General features: G+C 48.3%; 2 protein-coding genes across 4 annotated transcripts; both read right to left on the bottom strand.

Annotated features, from left to right (window-relative positions):
- Positions 1-2438: 2438 nt before the first annotated feature.
- LOC101916012 (C-type lectin domain family 4 member E-like) lies at positions 2439-8382 on the bottom strand. 2 transcript variants are annotated; one of them, XM_027782452.2, is made up of 6 exons: positions 7072-8382; positions 6079-6174; positions 4940-5032; positions 3717-3868; positions 3434-3564; positions 2439-3149 (listed from the first exon to the last, which is right to left on the bottom strand). In XM_027782452.2, exons 1-6 carry the CDS (start codon positions 7106-7108, stop codon positions 2990-2992), a joined length of 669 nt encoding a protein of 222 aa, XP_027638253.1. In that variant the 5' UTR covers positions 7109-8382; the 3' UTR covers positions 2439-2989. The 2 variants fall into 2 exon arrangements, with proteins under 2 accessions (XP_027638253.1, XP_027638251.1); XM_027782450.2 differs by having other exon boundaries at positions 6079-8382.
- Positions 8383-8532: 150 nt separating this feature from the next.
- Positions 8533-21085, bottom strand: LOC101915842 (C-type lectin domain family 4 member A). 2 transcript variants are annotated; one of them, XM_027782453.2, is made up of 7 exons: positions 20878-21084; positions 20430-20729; positions 16778-16894; positions 13891-13983; positions 13126-13277; positions 12782-12903; positions 8533-12044 (listed from the first exon to the last, which is right to left on the bottom strand). In XM_027782453.2, exons 2-7 carry the CDS (start codon positions 20494-20496, stop codon positions 11900-11902), a joined length of 696 nt encoding a protein of 231 aa, XP_027638254.1. In that variant the 5' UTR covers positions 20497-20729; positions 20878-21084; the 3' UTR covers positions 8533-11899. The 2 variants fall into 2 exon arrangements, with proteins under 2 accessions (XP_027638254.1, XP_027638256.1); XM_027782455.2 differs by lacking the exon at positions 13891-13983 and having other exon boundaries at positions 20878-21085.
- Positions 21086-22423: the final 1338 nt, after the last annotated feature.

Raw genomic sequence — 22423 nt, 5'->3', positions numbered from 1 at the left:
TCCACGTGATCCTACTAGCTAGATGTAGGTACCTGCACTGGTCTCTTTCTCCTGCCTAATGCCATCCATGGGCACAATGGATGCCTTCTTTAATACCTGCACAAGCAGAAGTATTCCAGATCACACACGGTACACACTTTTTATCAAACATTTTCTGAAAACAGAATGCAGTACTGTTTCTTTCCCACTCTTGCTTCTCTCTCTTCCCCCAGTAATGCCTGACATTTTCTTTCCACCTCTTGCTTATACTGCTGTCAATGGACACAGGGCTTGCCAGTAGCAAAAGGAAACCAACCTCCCTTTCTACCCAGCAGGGCACACCACCGCCCTGAGTCCCAGCGGTAAATTTCTAAGACTTGCAGAGTACGACTGAGTGAGTAGGGAGAACTGGCTGTGCTTTCCTCTGCAAAAAGTAGCAATGTGCAGGAGAATGAGGTGAATTCCCAGGCTGTCCTAATATGGCTCTTCTGATGTTTTCCCAGCTGAAGACAGCATCTCAAAGACTGGGCATCATGGGGTTTCTTGAGGAAAACCAGAAGCTATCTCAAGTTTGAACCACAACAGAGTTTTTTTGTTCTGGTCAGACCATGTCTTCAGTGTATGTATCCTCAAAAGTGAATGTTGCTGTGGCTCCATCCCTATCCTCAGACCTGAGTTCCTTTCTAAAGGAAAAGTTAATGTGACAAGGAGTGGTGAGAATCCAGGTCTTGTTCTGACAGGCAGTTGGGATGTGGTCAGGATGTCCACCAGAAAACAAGGACTGCAGATGTCATCATGAAGTATGTTAATCTGATAAACTTTTTGTCCTTTTCACCCAGCCTCCTGGTTCGAAATGCAGGGACTGTCCTGACGCTTTCTGGGAGTGCAACATCTTTGCCTCTTGCTATGGCATCTGCTGCCTCCTGATCCAAGACAGGGTTGAGACAATAATGCCTGCTTCTCATGTTAGAGAAAGGTACCTCTTTCAGATAAATCTGTGTTGAGGAGGAATACATGAAGAGGAAGGCTTTTGCATTGCTCTACATCTGTGCAAACAACTACTGTGTACAGAGTCCATCCCTGCCTAAACCCTGAGCGCTGCTGTTGGGGTGGACTAGTCAAGGGCATTGGCTTTACTCACAGACACGGCTGAAACTCTTGCTCAATTTCACCACTTATCCTTCAACAGTGGCTGCACAAAGCAGGGACAAGGACCAATGCCTCTGTCTACCTGTGCTTGCTGTATTGTACAGCTAACTTAAAAGAATGGGTTTCTATTTGTGTGTGTGTGTGTTTGCAGGGAGATGGGATCAGGAACTTCTCTTCAGCAATTCTGCAGGCAAACCCAGTATCACCTCCCAAGATCCCCCCTTTGTTGGGACATCTCAAGAAAAATTTTGCATTCCAAATGTCGGGCACGGAGACTGTTTCTAGCAAATTAAATTTTCTTATAACACAGTCCTCTGGTGTGAGTTTTGCCCTGCCTCACACCACCTCCCAGGAGCCAGAACTGCAGCTGCCTCTAAAACCTCCTGTAAAACACCGGTCACTCTGTGTCTCTTGCCTGCCTGCCCCTCTTTCTTCCCCAAAACCCTGCTGTTGTGGTTTCCACAAATGAGTTGGGGGAAATTGAAAAGACAAGTGCATTGCAATGTTTTCGTTTACTGTCATGTTGGACAGGACTACAAAGTTTTCTCCATTGTGAAAAGATCCAGCATCTTCAGACAATAGGAGGCCAAGACCTTGCAACAGCTCAGCTTTTGGTCCAATGGCTAAAACAGAAAACTTGCACATACATTGCTTCAGGTAGAAAGGACATAAATTTATGCACAGATTTTTGATGAATTTAAAAAAAAAAAATCACCCAGAACTGATTTTTCAGGATGTATTTTTAGTCCAAAACTGGAAACTTTTGGCTCTTCGAGGAGTATGAGTATCATTGACCAAAGGGGAGGAATATACAGACAGAGGTTTGGGGAATTTGAGGGAAGCAGAGCACTTGCTCTAGACTTCTGTGTGTCTGATTTGCAGTGATGCCTCTGACAGGGGTTTTCTACCCTCTTCTCACATTAGAAATCCCTCCTGGGAAACTCTGGCTTTAATCCTTCATGTGGTATTTGATTGCTTTCTCTCCCCTTCATTGCCATGCTTAATCCTGCCACATGTCTCAGCAGGATCTCCAAAATGCATCTCCTTTCTGCTACATCCTGGGCAAACCGTTGCTGGCGCTGACGGCTCACAGCCTGCTCTGTTGCTTCCCTCACATGTGATTCCCCAAAAATATTCAGAGCCTTTCTCACGTGCTCTGCAGATGATCACTAGGTTGTTCCTGCTCCTGGCCAGTCCAGCACAGTAATATTCTCACCTGCAGGTGCCAAACACTGAAAAGTTAAAACCTCCCTGCAAGGGGGCTGGGTTGCTGGGCGGTTGGGACTTGTCACTCACAAGACAGCCTCACGCAAAGAGCAGAATTAACATTTATTGATACTTTTTTTTTTAATTTATCAACAGAGAATATGCTGAAAGAAGAAGGAAACGTACAGATAAGCCATGAATAACTGTTCCCTTCAGGAGTGGGCAAAGCACATTGCACTGAATGCTCTTCTTTCAAATTCTGCTCCAGGGATTTGCAGGACCAGTGTCCTTTCATGAAACGGAGAGGGTCTTTCTGCATCATTGAGAGATCAACTGGACAAGAAGTCAAGGAAAAGTACTGGAGGATCAGAGCACACATCTGTGAAGGAGGACAGTGAAAAGGACACAACAGGTCCTTGACATCAGCCCAAGCAATTTCATCCAGGACTGATCTGCAGCTTGGAAAGAGATGCAGGGGCACAGGCTGCAAACTGACAGCCTTCGGAGCTGGGATTCTGTGGCTGGCTTGCTCACCCTACATCACAAGGTAAAGCATCTGCGTGAGCTCAGGCCAGCTTTTCAGCAGCTTTCTTGTGAGCTGCCCTTTCTCAAAGATAGTCCTTCAGGTCCTTCATCCAAAGTGGAGTTTCCTTCCTCAGACAAATTTGACTGCCTGTTCACAAATTCGATAGCAACTTGTGAAGCAAAGGATGTTATTCCAGTTACTGTAGGTGCTGGAATCTTTGTTACCCTTGACATGAATTGCAGCACATTTTTCTGCAAAGAGCAAATTGGGTTCCCTGGGTTTCCAGAACCTGTAAAAGAAAGTTCCTTTATTGGGAATGCATTGGCATGCAAGACAGGTGGGGATGGAGTCACCTGAAACAGTTGTGGAATAGAAAGGGAAGGTCACTGTGACAAAGATCAGAAGTCATAGTTTTGACTAGAAAACTAGTCAAGTTTTCTGACTTGCAGGGCAGTGGGAGACGGAACACCCCCCCCACCCCCCCCAACACCCGCCTTACACAGTGTATTGGTCACTCGGACAGGTGTGGGGGGGTGAATTACAGGACCTTCCTCACTCCCCTGGGATACTCACGTGGCTGCCTTATTATATGGAGTCTGATCCACCCACTGCCATTGCCCATTTTTGTAAGCGGTCAAACCTATGTAGTATTTTGTTTCATAGGCGTTACTAAATACTCCTTTTGCCAGGTTGAAGAGGAACTCCTGGAAAAAGCATAATGTCCATGAGGTGCAGGACAGAGCACAGGGAAGTGGCAGGAGTCCCTGGTGGGGGTGGGTGGGGTAGTGGCAGAGGGGAGCTGGTGCTGAAGGGATGCAGAAGGGACATCGACATCCTCTCTCAGCCCTGCACGTACCTGCTCGGCTTCGCTGTTGATCACCACCAGGTGGGAGCCCATCCCAGTGCAGTTCTGCTTACTGTCATCCCAGGACATCACATCAGTGGACAGGTAATAGCAGCTTCCTTGAAAGCGCTTCCAGCCCTTGGGGCAGCACATCCAGACCTCCTCTGAGGGCGGAAAAAAATCCTGCTTTTGAGCCAGATGTGCTGTCCTTCATCTCCGTGACCTTAATATAGGGTCCCAGTTGTTTAGGGGAAGGGTTTGAACCACATCTTTAATCTGGACAGAGATAAACGCTCTGTTCCGTGCCCCACAAGGAAAGCTGTCAACAGCCTGATAGGTTCCTGTCACAAGGGCCCACCTGAAGTGTCTTTCCCTTTCTCTGTCTGTTCTGCCACATCCATGCAACCTCTGTTGGGTGAGAGACACATTTTCTGCCTTTCCCTTCCTGGGGAGGCGAGATGGGAAGTAGCTGGCTCATGCCTCTCTGGGAACACTTCCATCAGAGAAGTGTTGTCCAAGTGTTTAGCTCTCAACTCATGCAGACTGACAGACATGTGCAGTAAACTGCTCTGACAGCCTTGCTGCCACGGCAGGCAACTCTTTACACTAGCCAGGTTTTCTTAGAGATCTGCCTTTTAGCCAGAAAGTCACATGAGGGATTAAAAACCCACAGATACATTCTCTCAAAGCATGAGACTACACAAGAACAGATCTCTGAACTGAGTTTGGGAATTTGCACTGCGGGAATTTTAGCACTTCCCGCTGCTATCACTTTATGTGTGACTGCAGCTCAGCTCTCCAGCTACTCTAAACTGCTTAACAAGATCCTTCTACCACTCCTGTTTCTGTTCCTCGCGCTGACCGAGAGGCAGTGGGCCAGCACAGGGAGCGGAGCCAGGCTGGGCCAGCCCCTGCGAAAGGATGAAGCATATTCGGCTCAATCTGTGAACTGAACTGGCAATTAAGGGGCTATGTGAGAAGGCAAGAGTAAGAAGTGTGGTCAAAGGTAAGTGTGGAACAACCCACCCTCTTCCACTGCCCCAAAACATTTTTCATAGCATCCTAAGTAAAATTGTACAATCCAGCATTTTCTTTCATCAGTTCTGCAGCTTCCTTCTTTAAAACAATCCAGCTCTGGCTGACAATCACATTCTCAACCTCAAAGGCTGACTGACACCAGGGTAAATTTTAGTGAGGTTCTTAGCGTTGCTTATGAGGCTCTTGGCATCACTCACTTTTGCCTGCAGATACATTGGGGACACAATGCCACTCTGTAGCGTTCTGGAGCAGAGTCTTGTATTGGCCATAGCTTCCATGAAGGAAAACAGCTGAGAAGAGAGGAAAGAGAAGGAAAGTGCTACTCACATCTTCTACTCCTGCATGAGCAACCTGTCCTATCCTCCACCTTCCAGCTTAGAGCCCCCATCGAGATTGTTACATTAGCAAGCTCCGAAATATGTATTGAATAAAGAGAGGAGAAACAGCAGGTTTTTGATTCCGCTACTGGTCACTCCCTCTGAACAGGCTTTAATCAGATGAGCTGAGGCTGAGGGACTCATTTTCCCAGCTGACAAAACCAGCTTAGACATCCTTTGAGGATGGGGTCAGGAAAGGGTCAAAGAAGTCATGGGATAAGATTAATAAAGGTGGAATATTAATATACAATCCCTCTTAATCTTCCCGGGCATTGCAGCTTTAAAGCACCACTTTTACCCTTGTCAGGAATGGGTAGAACTAGTGAGTGTTGAGGCCTCACCAAAGGGAGTTAAGAAGAAGCACAGACGAGCCACCACAGAGCAATGTGATGCTCCAGGACAGTACAAGCAAAGTGTCTGTTTCCCTTTTGGTCCGCCCAGGCGGTGTGGGTAGGATGTGGCTGGAGCATTTTGATGGATTCACTCCCACCCTGCTAAAATATGGGCAGCCTGGTAGCAGTGTTTTCAAGACATCACACTGGCTCCTCGGCTGCAATATTGTCACAGGGAGCTCTGAGAGTGAGACCAGGTCAGGAGAATCAACATCCAACAGCCAGCCTTCAAGGAAATTACTCAGATGCCCTCTGACACTAGAGGCTTTTCAACTCTTGGTGGGAGGGAAGAAACGGAGTGATTTAATCCAGGGCTGGCTTTGCTCAGGCAGGTGGGGAAGTGAGAGGAGCGGTGGGAAGGTGCTGCCAGGGAGCAAGCCTTCACTGTGGAATGGACCCTGCTCCCCGACCAAGAGGGCAGAGGCAGGAGAGGGGCCCCAGAACAGGCTGTTTTGGCAAAGGGCGTTTGCCTGCTGGCAGAGAGACTAGCATATTGTGCTTCCATCTGGCAAAAGGCAGTCAGCAGCCCCCTTCATCCCAGGGGAATTAAGAGAACCTGCAACCCACCAAGGCAGATGATTACAAAGGCAACTTTGATGACAAGGACAGAAACAAGGAAGACCCAGGGGTTCAGCCAGGAGCAGCTTCTTCCTTCTGTCGGGGCTGAAAAACACAAGGCAAGAGTGGAATCCCCCAGCCCAGAGCTGCCAGCAGGATAACTCAGGTGGGTCTGTACCCCAACAGCCTGCTGGCACCCTCGTGCCAAGGACTGGGAGCCCCACAGGTGCTGTAATGAGGTCCTGCTGCCCATCATTAGCAGTGGGTCAGACCCACAGAGTAGAGCAAAACAGGCGCTGCCCTGAAACTGCTCTTTCATTTCACTTTTTACCACAAGCCCTGCCTATACTCTTCCCAAACTACACTTGCTTCATCCTGCCGCGCCTCCTTTCTCCTCAACACATCTACCCTGTTGCCCTCCATCACCCCTGTCTTTCACTGAATGCTCTTGCTGTACCTCCCTCTCTTCAGAGCTTCTTTCTCTCAGCTACCTTTATTCCGGCTCTGTCCCCAAGCCCTTTTATGCAATAGCACATAGTCACTCCAAGGAGTGACTGTCCAGCTTAGTGTCTGCAGAGGCAGACACGCAGAACAGGTTGTTTCCACAGGGAGAATGAGCACTTTGAAGCTCTTGGGAGAGCCCTTGGTTCTCCTTAGAGACACCAGAGATGGGAGCAGTGACTTGTGCTTAGCTTGGTGTAGATAATTTTACCTGGATAACAATAGGATAGCACTCTTCAGTCCCATTGTTTACAGAAAAGCCACTGAAGAGGATGGCAGACCGTAGCCTGCCTGGACCTTCATTCCCTCTGGCAAAAAATTCATTCCCCCAGCCTGAGCGCTCCCCAGTTCCATCATCTGTTGCTCTGCTCTTGTCCTAAGCCCCTTCTCCTGGTATGAGGCCAGCCACTGTTCCATGCCCATTATCTATCCTGCTCCTGTATATTCACCCACCCTCCTCCTTCTGCTACAGCAGGACAGAAAGGAAGGCTTTGTGGTTACCTGCGGTTCTGGGACTGGCTCTCCCTCGGCGGTTCATTATCACTATCACAGTATCACTCTTCAGGAGTCCGCATTACCAGTATCACTACGAATACAGCCCTCTTTCTGCACAGAAGACTGCGCTAAGGCAGCTCCCACACTGGTGAGAAGCCTTCGCAGTTTGTAATCCAGTGTGCAGAAAAAGTCATGTCCTGGGTGTTCCCACAGCACATGGAGATGGGGGAATTTTCATTGTTTCTCTGCCAGAACATTTCACAAGATGCTCGTTGCAACACGGAAACTTAGAGGCAAATGAAAACAGATGAAGAGTAGTACCATTCCAGCTCAAGGAACCTCCTTTTTCACATATTAAAGCCGTTTCAGAGGACATAATACTGGCCTTAACCGGTGTTTGTTCTTTCCTGGTGACTATGTGTGTGAAAATGCCTCTACTGTTGGTATTTGCTAGCAAAGGGCTAAACCCACTCACAATGTCCTGCAAATAGGAGTCAAAAAACAGAAGAAAAGTGTATCTGTGACTCAGTCTGGGCAAGTCCCCACGTGAAGCTTGAGCCCTGTAACCCAGAGCACAACAAAGAACTTGCCAACACTGGTTTTAATTACTCAGGATAAGAGGATAGAGCTTTGAGTGGAGGGGTTGCGTGTGGCCTGTCCTTATGGAGCTGGAAGTCAGAAAGGATCACTAGATGGTGCCAGAATTCCTGTGCATTACAGATGAAGAAGTTACACCTGGTCACCACCACAAAAGGCACGGCCATACATGGTGGTTCTAGCACTGCCCATGGTGACTTGGTTCAAAACCCTGCAAGATAAAGCGTCCATAAGGATAAAGAATCCCTGCTGGATCACATCGTACTCTAAATGGACTGGGGTAGGTATGCAGCCTTTGCTCTTCTATGTTCCATCAGCTAGTTTCTCCCTGTGAAGAGGCATCCATGGTTGCACTGAGGAAGGAAGGGGATAGCTAAAGCAATAGCACAAGCATATCAGTTGAAGTCTCAAAAGGACAGGGCACAGAAGTGGTTACAAATGAGGACAAGCCGAAACTGTAATACCCCCTGAGTATGTTGTTTCGTGCACAGCAGACTGCAGGCAGGGTCAAACCATTCAACAGCTCTGTTGCATTGGAAAGAAGGTCCATACGTGTGCTTGCTGGCGTTGTTGTAGAAGGTATGAGCTACCAGAAAACACTAGCTACTGGATGCGCAGCGCAGTGAGAGAATCCCAAGTGACATTTTAAAAAGTTCCCAGCCATCATGCTGGGGAACAGAACTGAATTGCACCACAGATGCCCCAAAATGAGAATGCATTGTATTTGTTACTGCTCTAACATATACTTGCTTTTGGGCATATGGGTGAGGAGCTGACTTCAGCTGATCAGTATGGCGAATGTGGAGGGTGCAAAACTGTCGGAAGGAAAATGTGCCTCAGTTCACATGGTTTAAATCCAATCAGGATGGATCTAAGCAGTTTACCGATTTATTCATGACATGTAATAAACTGACAAACTGTGACCTGTATATTCAGGACCAGTATCAGCAATCCAACAAATAAAGCACAATACCAGGCACAAAATATTAATAAACATCTACGGATTTCTAAACATCTTTAGGTAACTAATCCCCAAAAGCTCTAAGCCCCACATATACACCCACACTCACATGATTACTTGTGCAACCTCCCATCTCCCATCCCCACCACAGGAAAAGCTAGCTGCAAGAACACATCCCCTTTTCTGGGAGCAGGGGTTCCCCTATTCTCACGCATTTCCTGCTGGAGGTGCAGGGTTTGTGTGTACTCATGTCACTTCCTACAGTCTGCCAACCCACAGGCTAGTGGCAGAGCACAAGATCACGTATACATACAGAAGCTGTGGGTCCGTACGTGTTGCACCCCTTAATTCCAGGTATGTAGGCTACCCACAGCATCCAACAGGGAGGATGCTCTGTTACAGACTAGGTTGCAAAATTGCAGGGCAACTATCAAACCAGGTGTCGATTGCTATTTCCTTTCCACTCCTCTCTTGCCTGTTAAAAATGTCCTTGCTTCTTCTAAACTTTGTTTTCAGACTGACTTTTCTCCATCTCAAAAGCCAGAGCCAGAAGGGAATAAGAGGAGTCCGAGGAAGGTAAGAGAAACAGTGAAAAGAGGGCTGTTAAGTGGGGCCTGTGAGGAAAGGTGAGACTTGGCCCTGGGAAAAAGCATTTGGAAGAGGGAGAGAAGCATCTTAGCCATGAAGAGGCTGTGAAGAGCACAGTGGTCGTGTTCCCACCAGAGAACACTGGAGGACATTAACTCAAGGGGCAGCAGAGAAGGATTTTGTTCTATGTGAGATATACCTCTGCACTGTGAAGCTGGAGAAGACCAGAACACCAAGAAGGGGAAGGGAGGCTATTTCCAGCACCCCACTTCTCCAGCTCTCTGATACCACCACAAGCCTCTGCTCATGCCTGCTTTCTAACAGCTGGCTGTGACACTGCTTCGTGTTGGCTTGCGTTACTGATACTATCCTGTGGAATTAAGTCAAGTCCCCACAAGTGTCAGTACTACATCACTGGAAATAGCCCCATCAGCCAGTGGGGGTGGCCAGTTTCAGAAAAAGGACTCCAGACCCTTCTCACTTGCTAGATGATGTGGTTGAACATCAGACAGTTATGAATCCCAGGAACCTCATCACTGAAAAGGGAGCAGGGGCCCAGGTGTCCAAGCCACCTTCCAGGCAGACCAGGGGATCTGAGAGGCACCTATGAGGAAGACCAGAAATCTTGACCAGCTACTGGAGGGACCTTCTTCTCTTTGTGCCTGCCGTATGGCTGAGTATAGGGAAGACCAGGGGATGCAGGGACCAGCTATGGATAGACTGAATGACTAAACCTTACTGCTGGAGAAGTCCATATTATATACGTGTTAGTATTGAATTTTTCTGCTAGCAGGTTTTCATCCTGCTGGCAGGCAGGGAGGGGAACAGGATCAGGCTGCTTGTGCTGTTTGTGTTTGTGTCAGTGCTTTCTGTCTGTGTGGACCTTGCTTATATGTATACATCCTTTGTCTTCCATATGTATCTGTACAGATACCCACTGTACATACACGCTCAGTCTCACTACTGTCTGGAGGTGGGGGCATGGAGCTGCAGCAGCATTGCCTCTGCTGGGCTATGGGAATCAGCAGCTCCTGCCACCACCTACTGCCCTTCACAGAACTACTCCCGTTGGCTTAGGAAGCCAAATCTCCTGGTCACCTTGCCTCCAGTACAATTCCCCCCTTTCGCTGAGACACAGAGAGAGGCTTCACTTTCATCCCTAGGACAGAATCACACAGCCGGAAGATGCACATCAGTGCCCTGTGGGGAGCTGGCACTGTTTGGTTGGGAAAGTTTAGGCAGATGATGTTTCCTACAGCAAGCAGAAGTGGGGGTGCAGTGGCCAGGAAGTGGGAACGGGTGGAGGAAAGGTGAGATCCATGGTGACATATGGTCTGCAGCAGGACATGAAGGCAATTCAATAGGTAACGCACTCCTGGAAGGGACCTCTTGTGGCACAGCAGCCCTGCCCCCTCCTGCCTCTTCTACGGCCTGGTCTGGCCTGAGCAGATGTGTCCTTACAGAGACCTCTCAGAACAGCCTTCCTGGGAGGCCAAAACCTATCAGGTGAGTCTGTGATGTGCTCTGAATTGGGAAGGAGACTTCTTCCTTGAGGTGGCACCAAAGGCCTCAGTCATTTTTGCTGCTGGGGACAGATCCTCATACTTGGTCAAGCATGGCCTGATCTTGATCAGACTCCTGGCACAAGATCCTGTCACTCTCTGGGGCGAGACTGTCAGTTATGGAAACAAATACTCATAATATCCCTAGAACTGGCTTCCTGTGCCCAGTCCTTTCTGGAGCTCTGGCTGTGCACAGTGGAACATCTGTCTCTGAGGGGTTTACTCTCCCTGGCTGGATGCAACTTCTACTGCAGTGGTTTCGTAAGGTTGTATCCTGGCACAGCAACATCTTTTGATCCGGTCCTGCCCAAACAAAACCCCTATATACTGTGGGAGGAGAAAACGTCCCCATAATGCATATAGGGAGGTGGCTGGGGAATGGGGTGTGTATTCATCTTCCCCTGGGAGCAAGCATAAGGATGGTCAGAGGGCTGGGGCACCTCTCCTATGAAGACAGGTTGGGGTTGTTCAGGCTGGAGCAGAGAAGGCTCTGGGGAGACCTTATAGCAGCCTGCCAGTACCTAACGGGGGTCCACAAGAAAGCTGGAGAGGGCAGCGGGCTGGAACTAGGTGATCTTTAAGGTCCCTTCTGACGCAAACCATTCTATGATTATAGAAAACACCTGCAACTTAGAGAGGGAAAGAGAAAGTGAGATACACACACAGCACAGAGCCTTTCATTGGCCTAATATTGTATTTTCTCTTGTGTAAGAATTCAGTATTTGTTCAGCAAAACCAGTGCAACTAGAGGACATGCTCTGCGTGACTCAACAAAAAGTAGGCACCTCTGCTCAAGAAGACAAAGGAGATTGCAGCTCTGAACATCTGTCTTCTTCCTGGAGAACTCAACCTCTTTTCAGCCGGTGGCTCTAGACCCACTCAGAGAGAAGAGGACACAAGAGCCCAGGACCTGCTTTGATAACTCTGAGACTTCCTGTGTTCCCTGAGCCATTATGTGCACTGGGGATGCTGGACACAGGGTAATATCATCTCCACTCACATTGTCCCACCCAGCACATGGAAGATGCAGGCTTCAGGGCCCCCCACCCCTCCCACCAGCACAGCTCTGCGCTGTTCCCAGCTCACTGCTCACGTCTCAGTTTTTGTCAGGATGAAGGTATCCCCATCACACAGTTACTGCTGCAGCTTCACAAATTCGATGATGACGCTCACATTTGACATCGTTCCAGTTGTTAGGTGGTGGTGAAAACTTATGCATTACAACGCACTTCTGATCATCCTTGTTACTGGGTTCATCTTTCCTCCAGAACCTGAGACAGAGACAGATGTGTTACTCCCCAGCATACCCTGTAGAGCACTGCTAAAAAATCCCACAGCGGGATGCAAGGCTGGGAGGGCAGAAAGAAAAATTCCAGATGCTGATTCACAGACAGAAGCGGTACGCTTCCTACCACTCTGATATCCCACTGGCATCAGTCTTATGTGGAAATCTGCTTTCTTCCTATAGCCAACGCCACAGGGTCCTGCTCAGTCCTGCTGGGGGAAGCTGCTCCCATGATGCACTCACATGATGCATTTCACACCCAGCAGAGGCATGTGTCTGCCTCCAGGACAAGTTTGTCCTCAAAAAGACTCAGCAAGGACAGCCCTGGTGATCTGTCCCTGTGCCCTATCTTTTCCACAGCATAACAGCACCAGCCATGGCCATGCTGATGTATGTGTGTGCACATAGGCATGGTGGGGACACTATGGAGGTCAGGCAAAGCTGGTCATCTCTGAAGGTGTCTTCCTGCTGGCAAGATGCAGCTTCATCTGTGCCTATAGCATTGATGACCACATCACAGTTAGTTAATTAATAACCAATAACCAGCATGGATAGGGCCATGTGAACCTGGTGTCCTATGCATCCCTCTCTTACTCCATCATTGACTTCTCACAAGGAGTTGTCTCATCTCCCTCTCACACACCAACAGACACCCTCACATCTCCCCTACTTTCTTGCAGTACTAGGAGCAACACCAAACACTCTCCATTGGGGGATACTCACGCTGCCGTCACATTAAATGGAGTCTGGTCCACCCAGCGCCACTGGCCCACCTCCTGTGCGCTCAGGCCGATGTAGTAATTCTCTGTTCTTGAAATTTGTCTTAGCTCACTAGAGAGGAAATCCTGGAAATCGGGGAGAGTGCAAAGTCCATGAGGTGCAGGACGGAGCACAGGGAAGCGGCAGGAGTCCCCGAGGGGGGCAGTGGCAGCGGGGAGCTGGTGCTGAAGGGATGTGCAAAGGACATCGACATCCCCCCCCTCCCCTGCAGGAGGGGCTCTCAGTCCCCTCCAGGACCTGGCACCGTGTCCCTGGCAGCTGTGCCCCTCTCTCAGCCCTGCACGTACCTGCTCGGCTTCGCTGTTGATCACCACCAGGTGGGAGCCCATCCCAGTGCAGTTCTGCTTACTGTCATCCCAGGACATCGCACCAGTGGACAGGTAATAGCAGCTTCCTTGAAAGCGCTTCCAGCCCTTGGGGCAGCACGTCAAGCCTCCCTCTGTGCAGGGAGGGACCACGGAGATGAATGTTAGAGAGAGATGGTGATTCCAAGGATCCCCGTTACCCAGGGACAATGCTCGTGTTCTGCTTAGATCACTTTTTCTGACATGAAGTGCTTGAAAAAACAAGGATAGTACAGATATGCCTTCCTATTGCTTTGGGGTATGACCAGAGAGCTTTGTGTACACAGACCCACGGTCATCCTTGTAACATGACCTCAGGTCTTGACAAAGTTATTTTGGTGATCTGGATTGACTTCTCCTTGTACAGACTCCTTTAGGGCTTTAGCCCCAGGGAACTGGGGATATCGCTTCTTTCCCTGACAAGAGCTGCACTTTTATTATTGCTCCGTTGCTAACCTTCCCTGTGCTGCTGCATGCTGTCCCTTTTGTTTGTCAGTGTTCACAGCCACCCTGCCCTCCTGCACATCGCCAACGTGGCCCTCTCCCCCCCTCCAAGCTGTCAGCAGGGAATCCTTTTGCTCCCCACCTCTCTCCTCTGGAGCCTGCCTCTCCGGAGTCTGCTCCTGCTGCCGCTTGCTGTCAGAGCAGACCCCAGCATTCATCGTCCCCACCTCAAAGACCTCCTGCACCCCTGCCAGCACTACCGACCTTTGCCTCGTGGCACCTCTGAGACACACAGCCACTCCGTGAAATTCTGTTGTAGGGCTCTGGGCTGGACACCTCTACGGAAGAAGGGAGCGGCTGGAAAGGGAAAGGAAAGGCAGCAGGATTACCAGTTCCTCCCAGCTGCTCACACACCATCTCTGGGCTTCACTCTTGCTTCTCCACTTCCCTGCCAAGTGCTGCCCCAGCATCGCCTCCCCTCAGGCTGTCTCTTTCCATTTCACAAGCAGTAACTGCCATCCTCTCAGCGAGGGGGACAGGCAGCATCCCACAGCTGTCCGCAAGGATGATTCCAGCCACTGACTGACAAGATCTGGCCAGGATGACCTCGTGACAAAGCTAGAGAAGCCTGTGACCCATCCAAGCAGTGCCTGGTGGTCATAGCCTGTGGTTTATCATCAGTCTGTCCCAGCACCGAGCAGCTGGAATTGGGCCCCTCGGGCACTGCGGGGCTGCAGGTGCAGGGTCCGTGGATCCCTAGTCCACAGCTCTGAGAAAACCGTCCCAAACAAGTGGCGTGGCTGCCTTCCCAGCCAGAAGGAGACAATCTTCCACGTCAGAGAGCAGAAGGACCGCTGGAAGGATTTCACACTGAGGACATGCCAGACAGGGTGAGATGATTGATTCCACCCGAGCACAAACATCTACCATGTAGGTACCTACACAGCCAAGCTGCCTGACTAAATCTCTTTACAATCAGTGAATAAAAAGCAGTGCTTCGGTGGCACCATTTGTCTCTTCCTAAGGTAGACATCAACAGTCGTTTGGATGAGTAACGCATCAGATGGGACTATTTCACCAGCAACAAAACCAGTCCAGTTGGAGGTAACCACATACAGCTAGAGCTGCTGAAACCAGGGTGGAAAGTAAACTTCTAGGACTTACTAGCCAGTTTATGAATAAATAATGCAGTGCTGGTGACAGGTGTCAGCAGGCCACATCCACAACCTGAAGGACTTATCGCTAACTGAAACACTCAGGGATATTGGCTGGAAGCTGCTCAGGGTGTGCTAAGTATTACAGATGTCTATTTTTATCAACCATTTCATTTAGAAATACTTTTACTAGTGGGGAGGGCAGGGTGATCATAGCAGCCTCTGTGCCTCATTAGTGAATTCCTATAACAGAAGAAGGCTCAGAGAAGTTGGGCAAGGGTGATGCGTGACTAACCACACCTTTGCAAAGCAAGGTGACCTTCTCTCAACACAAAGGGGACCAAACGATGGCCTTTAGTCCACATGAGTGAATCAACCAGTCGTACCAGCTGAGTGAGCTGACCAGCTGTGTAACTGTTCATCCCTCTAATGATCAAGAAGAGAGCAATGTCAGCTGGTCAGCTAGTCAGTTAGCCGGACCAGCACGGGGCAAGCACGTACGTGGCTTAGCCCAAAATAGTGTGAAAAACTGAATGACTAACAAAAACATATCTCAAGAAAGCAATGGGCCTGATCTGGCTTTAACCCACATGCTCCTTGGTCACTGGGAACACTCAGTGTCTCGATGTTGAGCACATTGCAGAGACTGGTAAGGAGAATCACATTTATATTGTGATTGAAATGTGCATTGCAATTGCTACCCTCTGCTAAGCACAATTTGTACTTGTGTTTTCATTTACGTATGTTGCTGTAACACTGCCAAACCAAAATCCGATGTACCATCAATTAACTTGGATAAGTAAATTCTCCGTTAAAGATTAAACCTTCCGTATGTGGAATACCTTAAAAAACCTGGCCAGTGTCAGACTCTAAAAGCCCACCCTAAACCCCCCCAACCATTTAACAGAATACTGTGAAAAACAGAAAACTGTGAAAAAAAGTTGGGAGCAAAGCAATACAAACTTCTGGGGCTCAGGAACTGATGACAGCAAAAGGAAGGGCAGCAATTTATCCTGACAACCTCTTCCAGAATCCGCCATCTTTACTGACAATTTGTGCAAACATGCTGTAAATGATCTTTAGCAGAAAACAAGAATGTAACAGTGACCACAATCTCCACAAACTGTGTAAGAGTAACTTTTTATGCATTATTCTAGTACACTGCAATTGATACTAAAAAGGTGTGAGAGTTCGCACCACACAGTTAATCCTAGAGATGCCAGGACTGTGAAAAACCAGTTTTTCCATTAGGACATGAAGTGTCCAAGCACAAAGAGAGCTCAAGTGCAGATCCAGTTACCTTTATGGACACTTGTGCCCCCTCTGCTGAATGTAACCAAGTTCCTTTAGTGTGCTATGAAGGTAGTCAATTGTTTCACAGTTCCAAAGAGGCTGTGCAAGATGGGTATGTGCAAAGTGGGAACACTGAAAAGGCCTCAGGGTAAACAGTAGAAGATCTGGTGGATGTATGCAGACCTACGCAAGGTCAGGGCAGAAAAGCCTGAGACCTTACAGATAGCCCAAACCACCCTGAAATTCAGAAGATGGCCATGCTTCAAGTAGGGCATTAGACTAGAGACCTCCAGAATCCCCTTTCCACCTAACTCTTTCCATCATTCTAACAAAGAGAATGGGTGTAACAGAACTACACGGCATAACGCTGTGGTAGTCCTAGCTCCCACATACCAGTTAGCCTAAACATCTGGTTTGGCTGGCCTGCAAGAGAGAAGTTTGTGTCAAGTTGCAACCATACCCTTAAATCCCCAATGTTTAAGTAGTCAGGAAAGATCTTGCTCCTAAACATACCTTTCAAATATTCAGCGTCTGGTTTCCTGAGCCCAAATGTTGGTGCTTGCATCCTTTCTCATGACAAAACTGCTCCTAAGTAAAAGCTCTTCCCTGGTTGGAATGTATTCCACTCTGGGCTCTGCTTTCTCTGCTTTTCTCCCAGCACTTCCCCCAGACCCCTCCCTTGTAACCCACCTGCACATACTCACCAAAGAGAACAACAACAAGGGCAATGCACACCAAGAGGAGCAGCAGTGAGGTCAGCCATGGGAGCCATAGCGGGTATTTCTGGGGATGGGACTCACGCTTCTTCACATCAAGAGGTACTACAAGTGAAGGAACACACCAAACACAACACCGCCGTCAACTATGCTTCAGTCAGTCCCCAAACCATGGATGTACGACTCAAGAGAGAGCGGCTCCAAAACCATGCAGTTTCAGTTCTGAGAGTTACACAGGCTGAGAGAGGGGCGGGCTGGGACAGAGCAGGGGAGCACTGTGGGTTTGGGGGAAGGTCATGTTCAGCAGTGATGTTCACAGCCCCAGCCCAGCTGGTGAGCTAGCAGTACTCATCGCCGGTGTTTAGGGGTGAGGTCCTCACATGGCCTTCAAATCCGGAGTGAAACCATGTCTTTCTAGATTGAGCTCAAAGCTGCCAAATACAAATACATGGTCTGTCTGTGGTACTTAAGACGTTCATGTGAAGATCTCATGTTGACTTCTCCCCAGAAACCTTTTTATGCCTGCTTCTGGTCCTTCTTAGTTTTTTGAACTTTCTGTACAGAAGGTTGGTGTAAGCCGAATGAGACAAAACATGTGCAATCCTATGACGGCACAGAATCATTGGAAGAGAAAAAAAAATATTTTTCCCTTCCACCTCTGCTTTCCAGGATTCAGAGAATGCTTTCCAAGGTTCAGAGATTTGCTGTAGTAAAACCAGGTTGTGCTGTGCTGGATGCCTGGGGAGAAGGGAGGGCTGCGTTCAGCAGCATGAGTAGAGTATCCCGCTCGGATTCAGACTTGCCAGGGCCTGACTTTTGTGCAGAGGGACAGTGCCAGTACTGAGGAGGTTTGGGAGCAGGCAGGAGAATGGGTCCCAGGGAAGGAGAAGCGAACACTTGTAAGGAGACTGTTCTAGGTTGCAGCAGGTACACAGGGCAAAGTCAGGGCAAACAGGAGGGTAAAGAGACAGCAGCACTCACTGCAGGACAGGAGTGAAGGCGTTTTGGGAGAGACTGATATTATCGATAAGCTTTGGAGAAACCTCATTGATTGTTCAGCATGATACTCCCAAGCCTGCCAGCAGCAACAAGTGCCTGCCAGCCATGCCTAGTAAGCAAGACTTCCAGAAACCTCCTCCCTCTGACTGCTTCCCAAAGGCTTGGGGGAGGCTGTTACAGCAGGGCAAAAAGCATCATGTTTCATTATCAGAAGAGAAAACATTCATGAACAGACAAGACTCAGATTTCCCTGGCCAAATCACGTTTTTCTGGCCACAGCTTTTGTCTGCAGTGATAACAAGGACCTGAATCATGATCTGGAGTCCAGCCACCTCTTTCAGACAATAGATCTGACCAATCCAAATGATTTTCTGCTGTGCTGCCTGCCCATAGATGGACTGTTCAGCCCGTGCATCCCACACTCACACCCAGGTTGCAGAGAAAGCACCGCCGGAATGCATGCACCTCACCAACACAACTGCAGCGCAGTAAGTCTTGTGCGTACTCAGTGGGATAATCTCCCTGCAAAATGTTTCCTACAGCTAGTGGGCATGCTTGCAATGTGTCCATCATGATCACAACACAACAGACTTGAGAGCATATGCTGGTTATTCAACATGTAAACCCCGTGTTTCCTAGGCACGTGCGACAGGTGTGGTACTGCACAGACACCTATGTTTCTACCCAGGAAATCCTGGTCGGAAATGCAGGAAAGCTAACTGCACTGTGCTGTGAAACCCACCCCAGTGGTCTCTGCCATCTCTTGCCAAGGATTATATGTTGTTTGATTAGCTGCTACCTTGTCCTCTTTATCTTCCAGTGACCGCCAATTTTGGCATCTCTAGAGCGCAACTGGAAGAGGCTACAAAATGGGAAAACCCAGGTGTGCTTGGCCACCACAGCATGAAGTCTGCATGGCCAGAGTAACTGCTCAGAAGGACAACAGAGCAGCAAGGTTTCCTCAATAATTTTCAATTTCAAAATTCCTTTCAATAATTTTTAATCGTAACTCTCGTCCTACAAGCATACCCTGATGCTCTGACAGACATTAGTACTGTGCGTCATGGTACTATTGGACACTTCTCCAAACTCAAAGTATAAGCTACAACTACATAAGTGTGTGGTGTGATCACTTGGACATGTGCACCCAAAGACAGACAATGAGCACACCCCCAAACCGGTAGCATGAGCCTGGCATCAGCGGCTCAAGCAAACGTGGCTGGATCAGGTGTCTTTGGAGCAGGTCATTGGGAACACAACGGGGAACTTCCACCACCCCCTCCTCACCATGATGGAAATGCTAGCTGTAACCAACTAATCTTGGTGCATCAAAGACAGTGAACTTCCAAGTCAGTCAGGAGTATGTACATCCCTTATTTCCATGACTCATGCCTCAGAGCGGGCAAGGAATAACCTGGAGCTCTGTCGGGGATTGCAAAACTGAGGTAAAGCTGTAAATAGGCAAGTTAATATCCTTAGCAGCAATAATAATTTATGTATTCGTTCATTCATTTATGCACACATACCTTCACATCTCTGGAACCTGCTGTTGTGTAGGGTCCTGTATCTAAGGGTGGAAGCAATGAGCACCCTATGCGTTCCTATTTGTGGCATAATGACTACAGAATACATACTGATCAGAACATGCCTTAAATTTGCACAAAGCCTAGTAAAGACACATTTTTACAACTGTGATTTTTAATAGCAATAAAAATTAGTTTGGTGTGTTAATTATTTTTCAGGAGAGGCAGACATCTAACACAGAATTGGATCTTCCTCCAAATCTTAGATAATTTTTCCTCTGTATATTTTAGGGTGTTCTCTTCAAGCCCATTCTTCCTTTTAGCTTTTGAGCCTCTCTTCTCCGAGGACCATTCAATCAACCAAATTCAATCAAACCAAGGACTCAATCAACCAAGGACAATGGGGCTATAAGTTTCTGCCACCAGTGCCACCTCTCACGAAGCTGCACAGGGCAACTGGCTGCTCTGCTGTAAGGAGGCATGTTGGCTCTCTGCTCCTTCTCTCTGCACAAGCAGCACTCTGTGACCTCGCTCTCTCAGGGGCAAGGGCAGCAGCAGCCAGGGCTCGGGCTTATTTGCTGCCATTTGCTGCCCTGGGAGGCTCGTCACCTTCGTGAGAGAGCAGATTGTTTGCAATAAACCATAGTCTCTATTGTTGGTACTCAGCATTTGTCCAAAATTTTACTCTCTCATCCAAGACTACATAACATGTAAGGAGGCAGCTGCCACTGGCGTTGCACCAGGACTGAGCACTATGACTGTACAGCACCCATCCTGGACTCTCTACCGTTCGCAACTGTTGGTGTTGCAACCAGGAGACTAAGGGAGCCAAAAAACATTTTTTACTGAATGCTCACTTGAAACCCACTGATTTTGCTCCCAGTAGTCATCCTTGTTCATGTTGCAACTCCAAGCACCCAAAGACTCCCACCTCTCCTCTTGTAGACATTCCTTGACCCTCTCACTTCAAAACTCCTCCAGTCTCCTGCTCACCTAATAGTAGACAACTCCTTTTTTCAATTTGTCAAGACCAAGAAGGAACCAGAATCACAGAAGGAGAAATCTCTATTCCCTGTTCTTCAGGTCCTCTTCCCTGGAATAACCCATCCATTCCTTACCTTTGACCACTGCAGCTGGTGATACATTCTTGAACTTCACCTCAGCGTAGGTGACTTCTGATGCCATTTAATCACAGTGTGATCGCTGGCCCTGTCTTTAGTTTTGCCAGGTAAACCGTGGGCCTTTCAGGTCTCTGGTTCCAGAGAGAGGCACCAACAACGCACTGAGCCTTTCACATCTGCTGTGCTGAACTCTAGAAGCACTGAGATAACTTGAGGATTCTGGGGATCTCAGAAATGCTCTGGAACCGATCTTCAGTTTCTTAGCCCAGGAAATCAGCCCCGGCACTATGGAAACTTCTGAGAAAAGAAAAATGAGAACTTAATAACTGGAAAGGAAGTTGCACTCTTTCCCCATACCAGATACTCAGCTGAGAGATTTCCGTTTAAAGATCTAATTTTTTTTTATTTTTTCATCCTTGTTTTTAACTCTCTCTCCTTCCCTTACCTTCACGTCTTCTTTCACCTGTTAGTAATCCTGCCATTGCTCTTAGGTTTGCAGCTAGCATGAGCCTTAGCCCACTTTAACCTGTAGCCCAGCCCAATACAAAACACATTCTGCCCTCACTTTTCTCTTGCAGTTAAGCTGTATTTGCTTATTGCATGCTATTTGCTATTATTTGTTGGCATTTTTTTCTATCTCTCATCTAGGAAGTCAGCCCAGCTGGCAGCTAGCACTAGAACAAATCTCAAATGAGGAACTGTTTAGAAATGAGACTGGGAAACTGCAGCCTTAGGCAGAGGAATAGAAATAATCTGAATAATCCAAGAAGAAACAGAGAGGGATTAGGCCAGGGTCAGGGAGGAGAACAAGCAAAGTGGAATAAAAAGAAATGGTGTTGATGGTTTGAGAGGTTTTTGGGAAGAGCACACACAGAGACCTTTCTATCACAACCTGATTTCCAGCCTGGTGAAGTTCAGAGGAGTGCTTGCTTCAGGGATTCAGGCTCCATTTCTGAGGCTGAAAGGGGCTGGTTTAGATTTCTTACTCCAATACTGTCATTTACCTCCCTTTTCTGCTTTCTGGTAAAGGCCTCTGATATTACCTTGGGAAAAATGTCAGACTGCTGCTTAGTCTGATTTCAAGCCAGGGCAGGTGTTGAAAGGAGATAACAAAGGGAGATGGCTGCCAAGATACACGCTGAATCAGAAGGACTTCTGAGAAGAAATTCCAATGAGTCAGGATAACCAGGGGAAAAAGGTGAGAAGGGTTCAGTCAGCGGACAGGACTTAGGAGTCACAGAATGGTTTGGGATGGAAGGAGCCTCAAAGATCTTCTAGTTCCAACCCCCATGCCACGGGCAGGGACACCTTCTACTAGACCAGGTTGCTCAAAGCCCCATCCAACCTGGGAGCACTCCCAGGGATGGGGCATCCACAGCTTCTCTGCGCAACATGTTCCAGTGTCTCACCAACCTCATCATAAAGAATTTATCCCTTATATCTAGGTCTAGCTTCTTTCAGTTTGAAACCTCTGCCTCTTGTCCTGTCACTACAGGTGCTGGTATAATCTCCATCTTTCTTACAAGCCCCTTCTAGGTAGTGAAAAGCCACAATAAGGTCTCCAAAACAACCAGAAAGTAGAAGGAGGAAGCTTGGCTTAGTTTGTTTGGCTAGCTGGAATTTCCTCAAGGCAGACCAGAATGAGATGTTTGCAGGACACCCAGGGAGCTAGCACGGAGGGTGCACAGGGCAGAGTTGGAGGTGAGGTAGGACAGTGGAAGGAAGAACACGCATCAGACAACAGAGGTGAACAACGTGGCAGAAGGTAAAGGGCAAGGGAGGGATGTAGTGTACACCTGAACACAGATTATGGAGAACTGCCCCTAAACAAACAGTGCACGTGTAGCTGGATGTCTTTACCAACGAGCCTCCTCATGTCTCACATGCGCTGAGCTGGCTTCACTTCTCCTTTTTATTTTGTTTGCCAAAAAAAGCTGACTTTTATAGAAGAAGAAGAGGAGCTGCAGGACAGAAGCTTGGTCCCTTGAGAA

This window comes from Falco peregrinus, chromosome 6, assembly GCF_023634155.1.
Source record: "Falco peregrinus isolate bFalPer1 chromosome 6, bFalPer1.pri, whole genome shotgun sequence".
NCBI classification, from domain to species: Eukaryota; Metazoa; Chordata; class Aves; order Falconiformes; family Falconidae; genus Falco; species Falco peregrinus.
Note: the sequence above shows the minus strand (reverse complement) of the source record. Positions and strands in the feature narration are given on the sequence as shown.

Excerpts from the sequence above, each read along its gene's own strand:
- LOC101915842 (XM_027782453.2), bottom strand. The coding sequence starts at position 20,496 with ATGGCATCAGAAGTCACCTACGCTGAGGTGAAGTTCAAGAATGTATCA. Across the intron at positions 16,895-20,429 it reads ACCAGCTGCAGTGGTCAAAG|TACCTCTTGATGTGAAGAAG; the intron begins GTAAGGAATGGA and ends CTTCACTTGTAG. Across the intron at positions 13,984-16,777 it reads CCTTGTTGTTGTTCTCTTTG|CCGCTCCCTTCTTCCGTAGA; the intron begins GTGAGTATGTGC and ends TTCCCTTTCCAG.
- LOC101916012 (XM_027782450.2), bottom strand. The coding sequence starts at position 6,388 with ATGAAAGAGCAGTTTCAGGGCAGCGCCTGTTTTGCTCTACTCTGTGGG. Across the intron at positions 5,033-6,078 it reads CTTTGTAATCATCTGCCTTG|CTGTTTTCCTTCATGGAAGC; the intron begins GTGGGTTGCAGG and ends CTCTCTTCTCAG. Across the intron at positions 3,565-3,716 it reads TCAACAGCGAAGCCGAGCAG|GAGTTCCTCTTCAACCTGGC; the intron begins GTACGTGCAGGG and ends TGCTTTTTCCAG.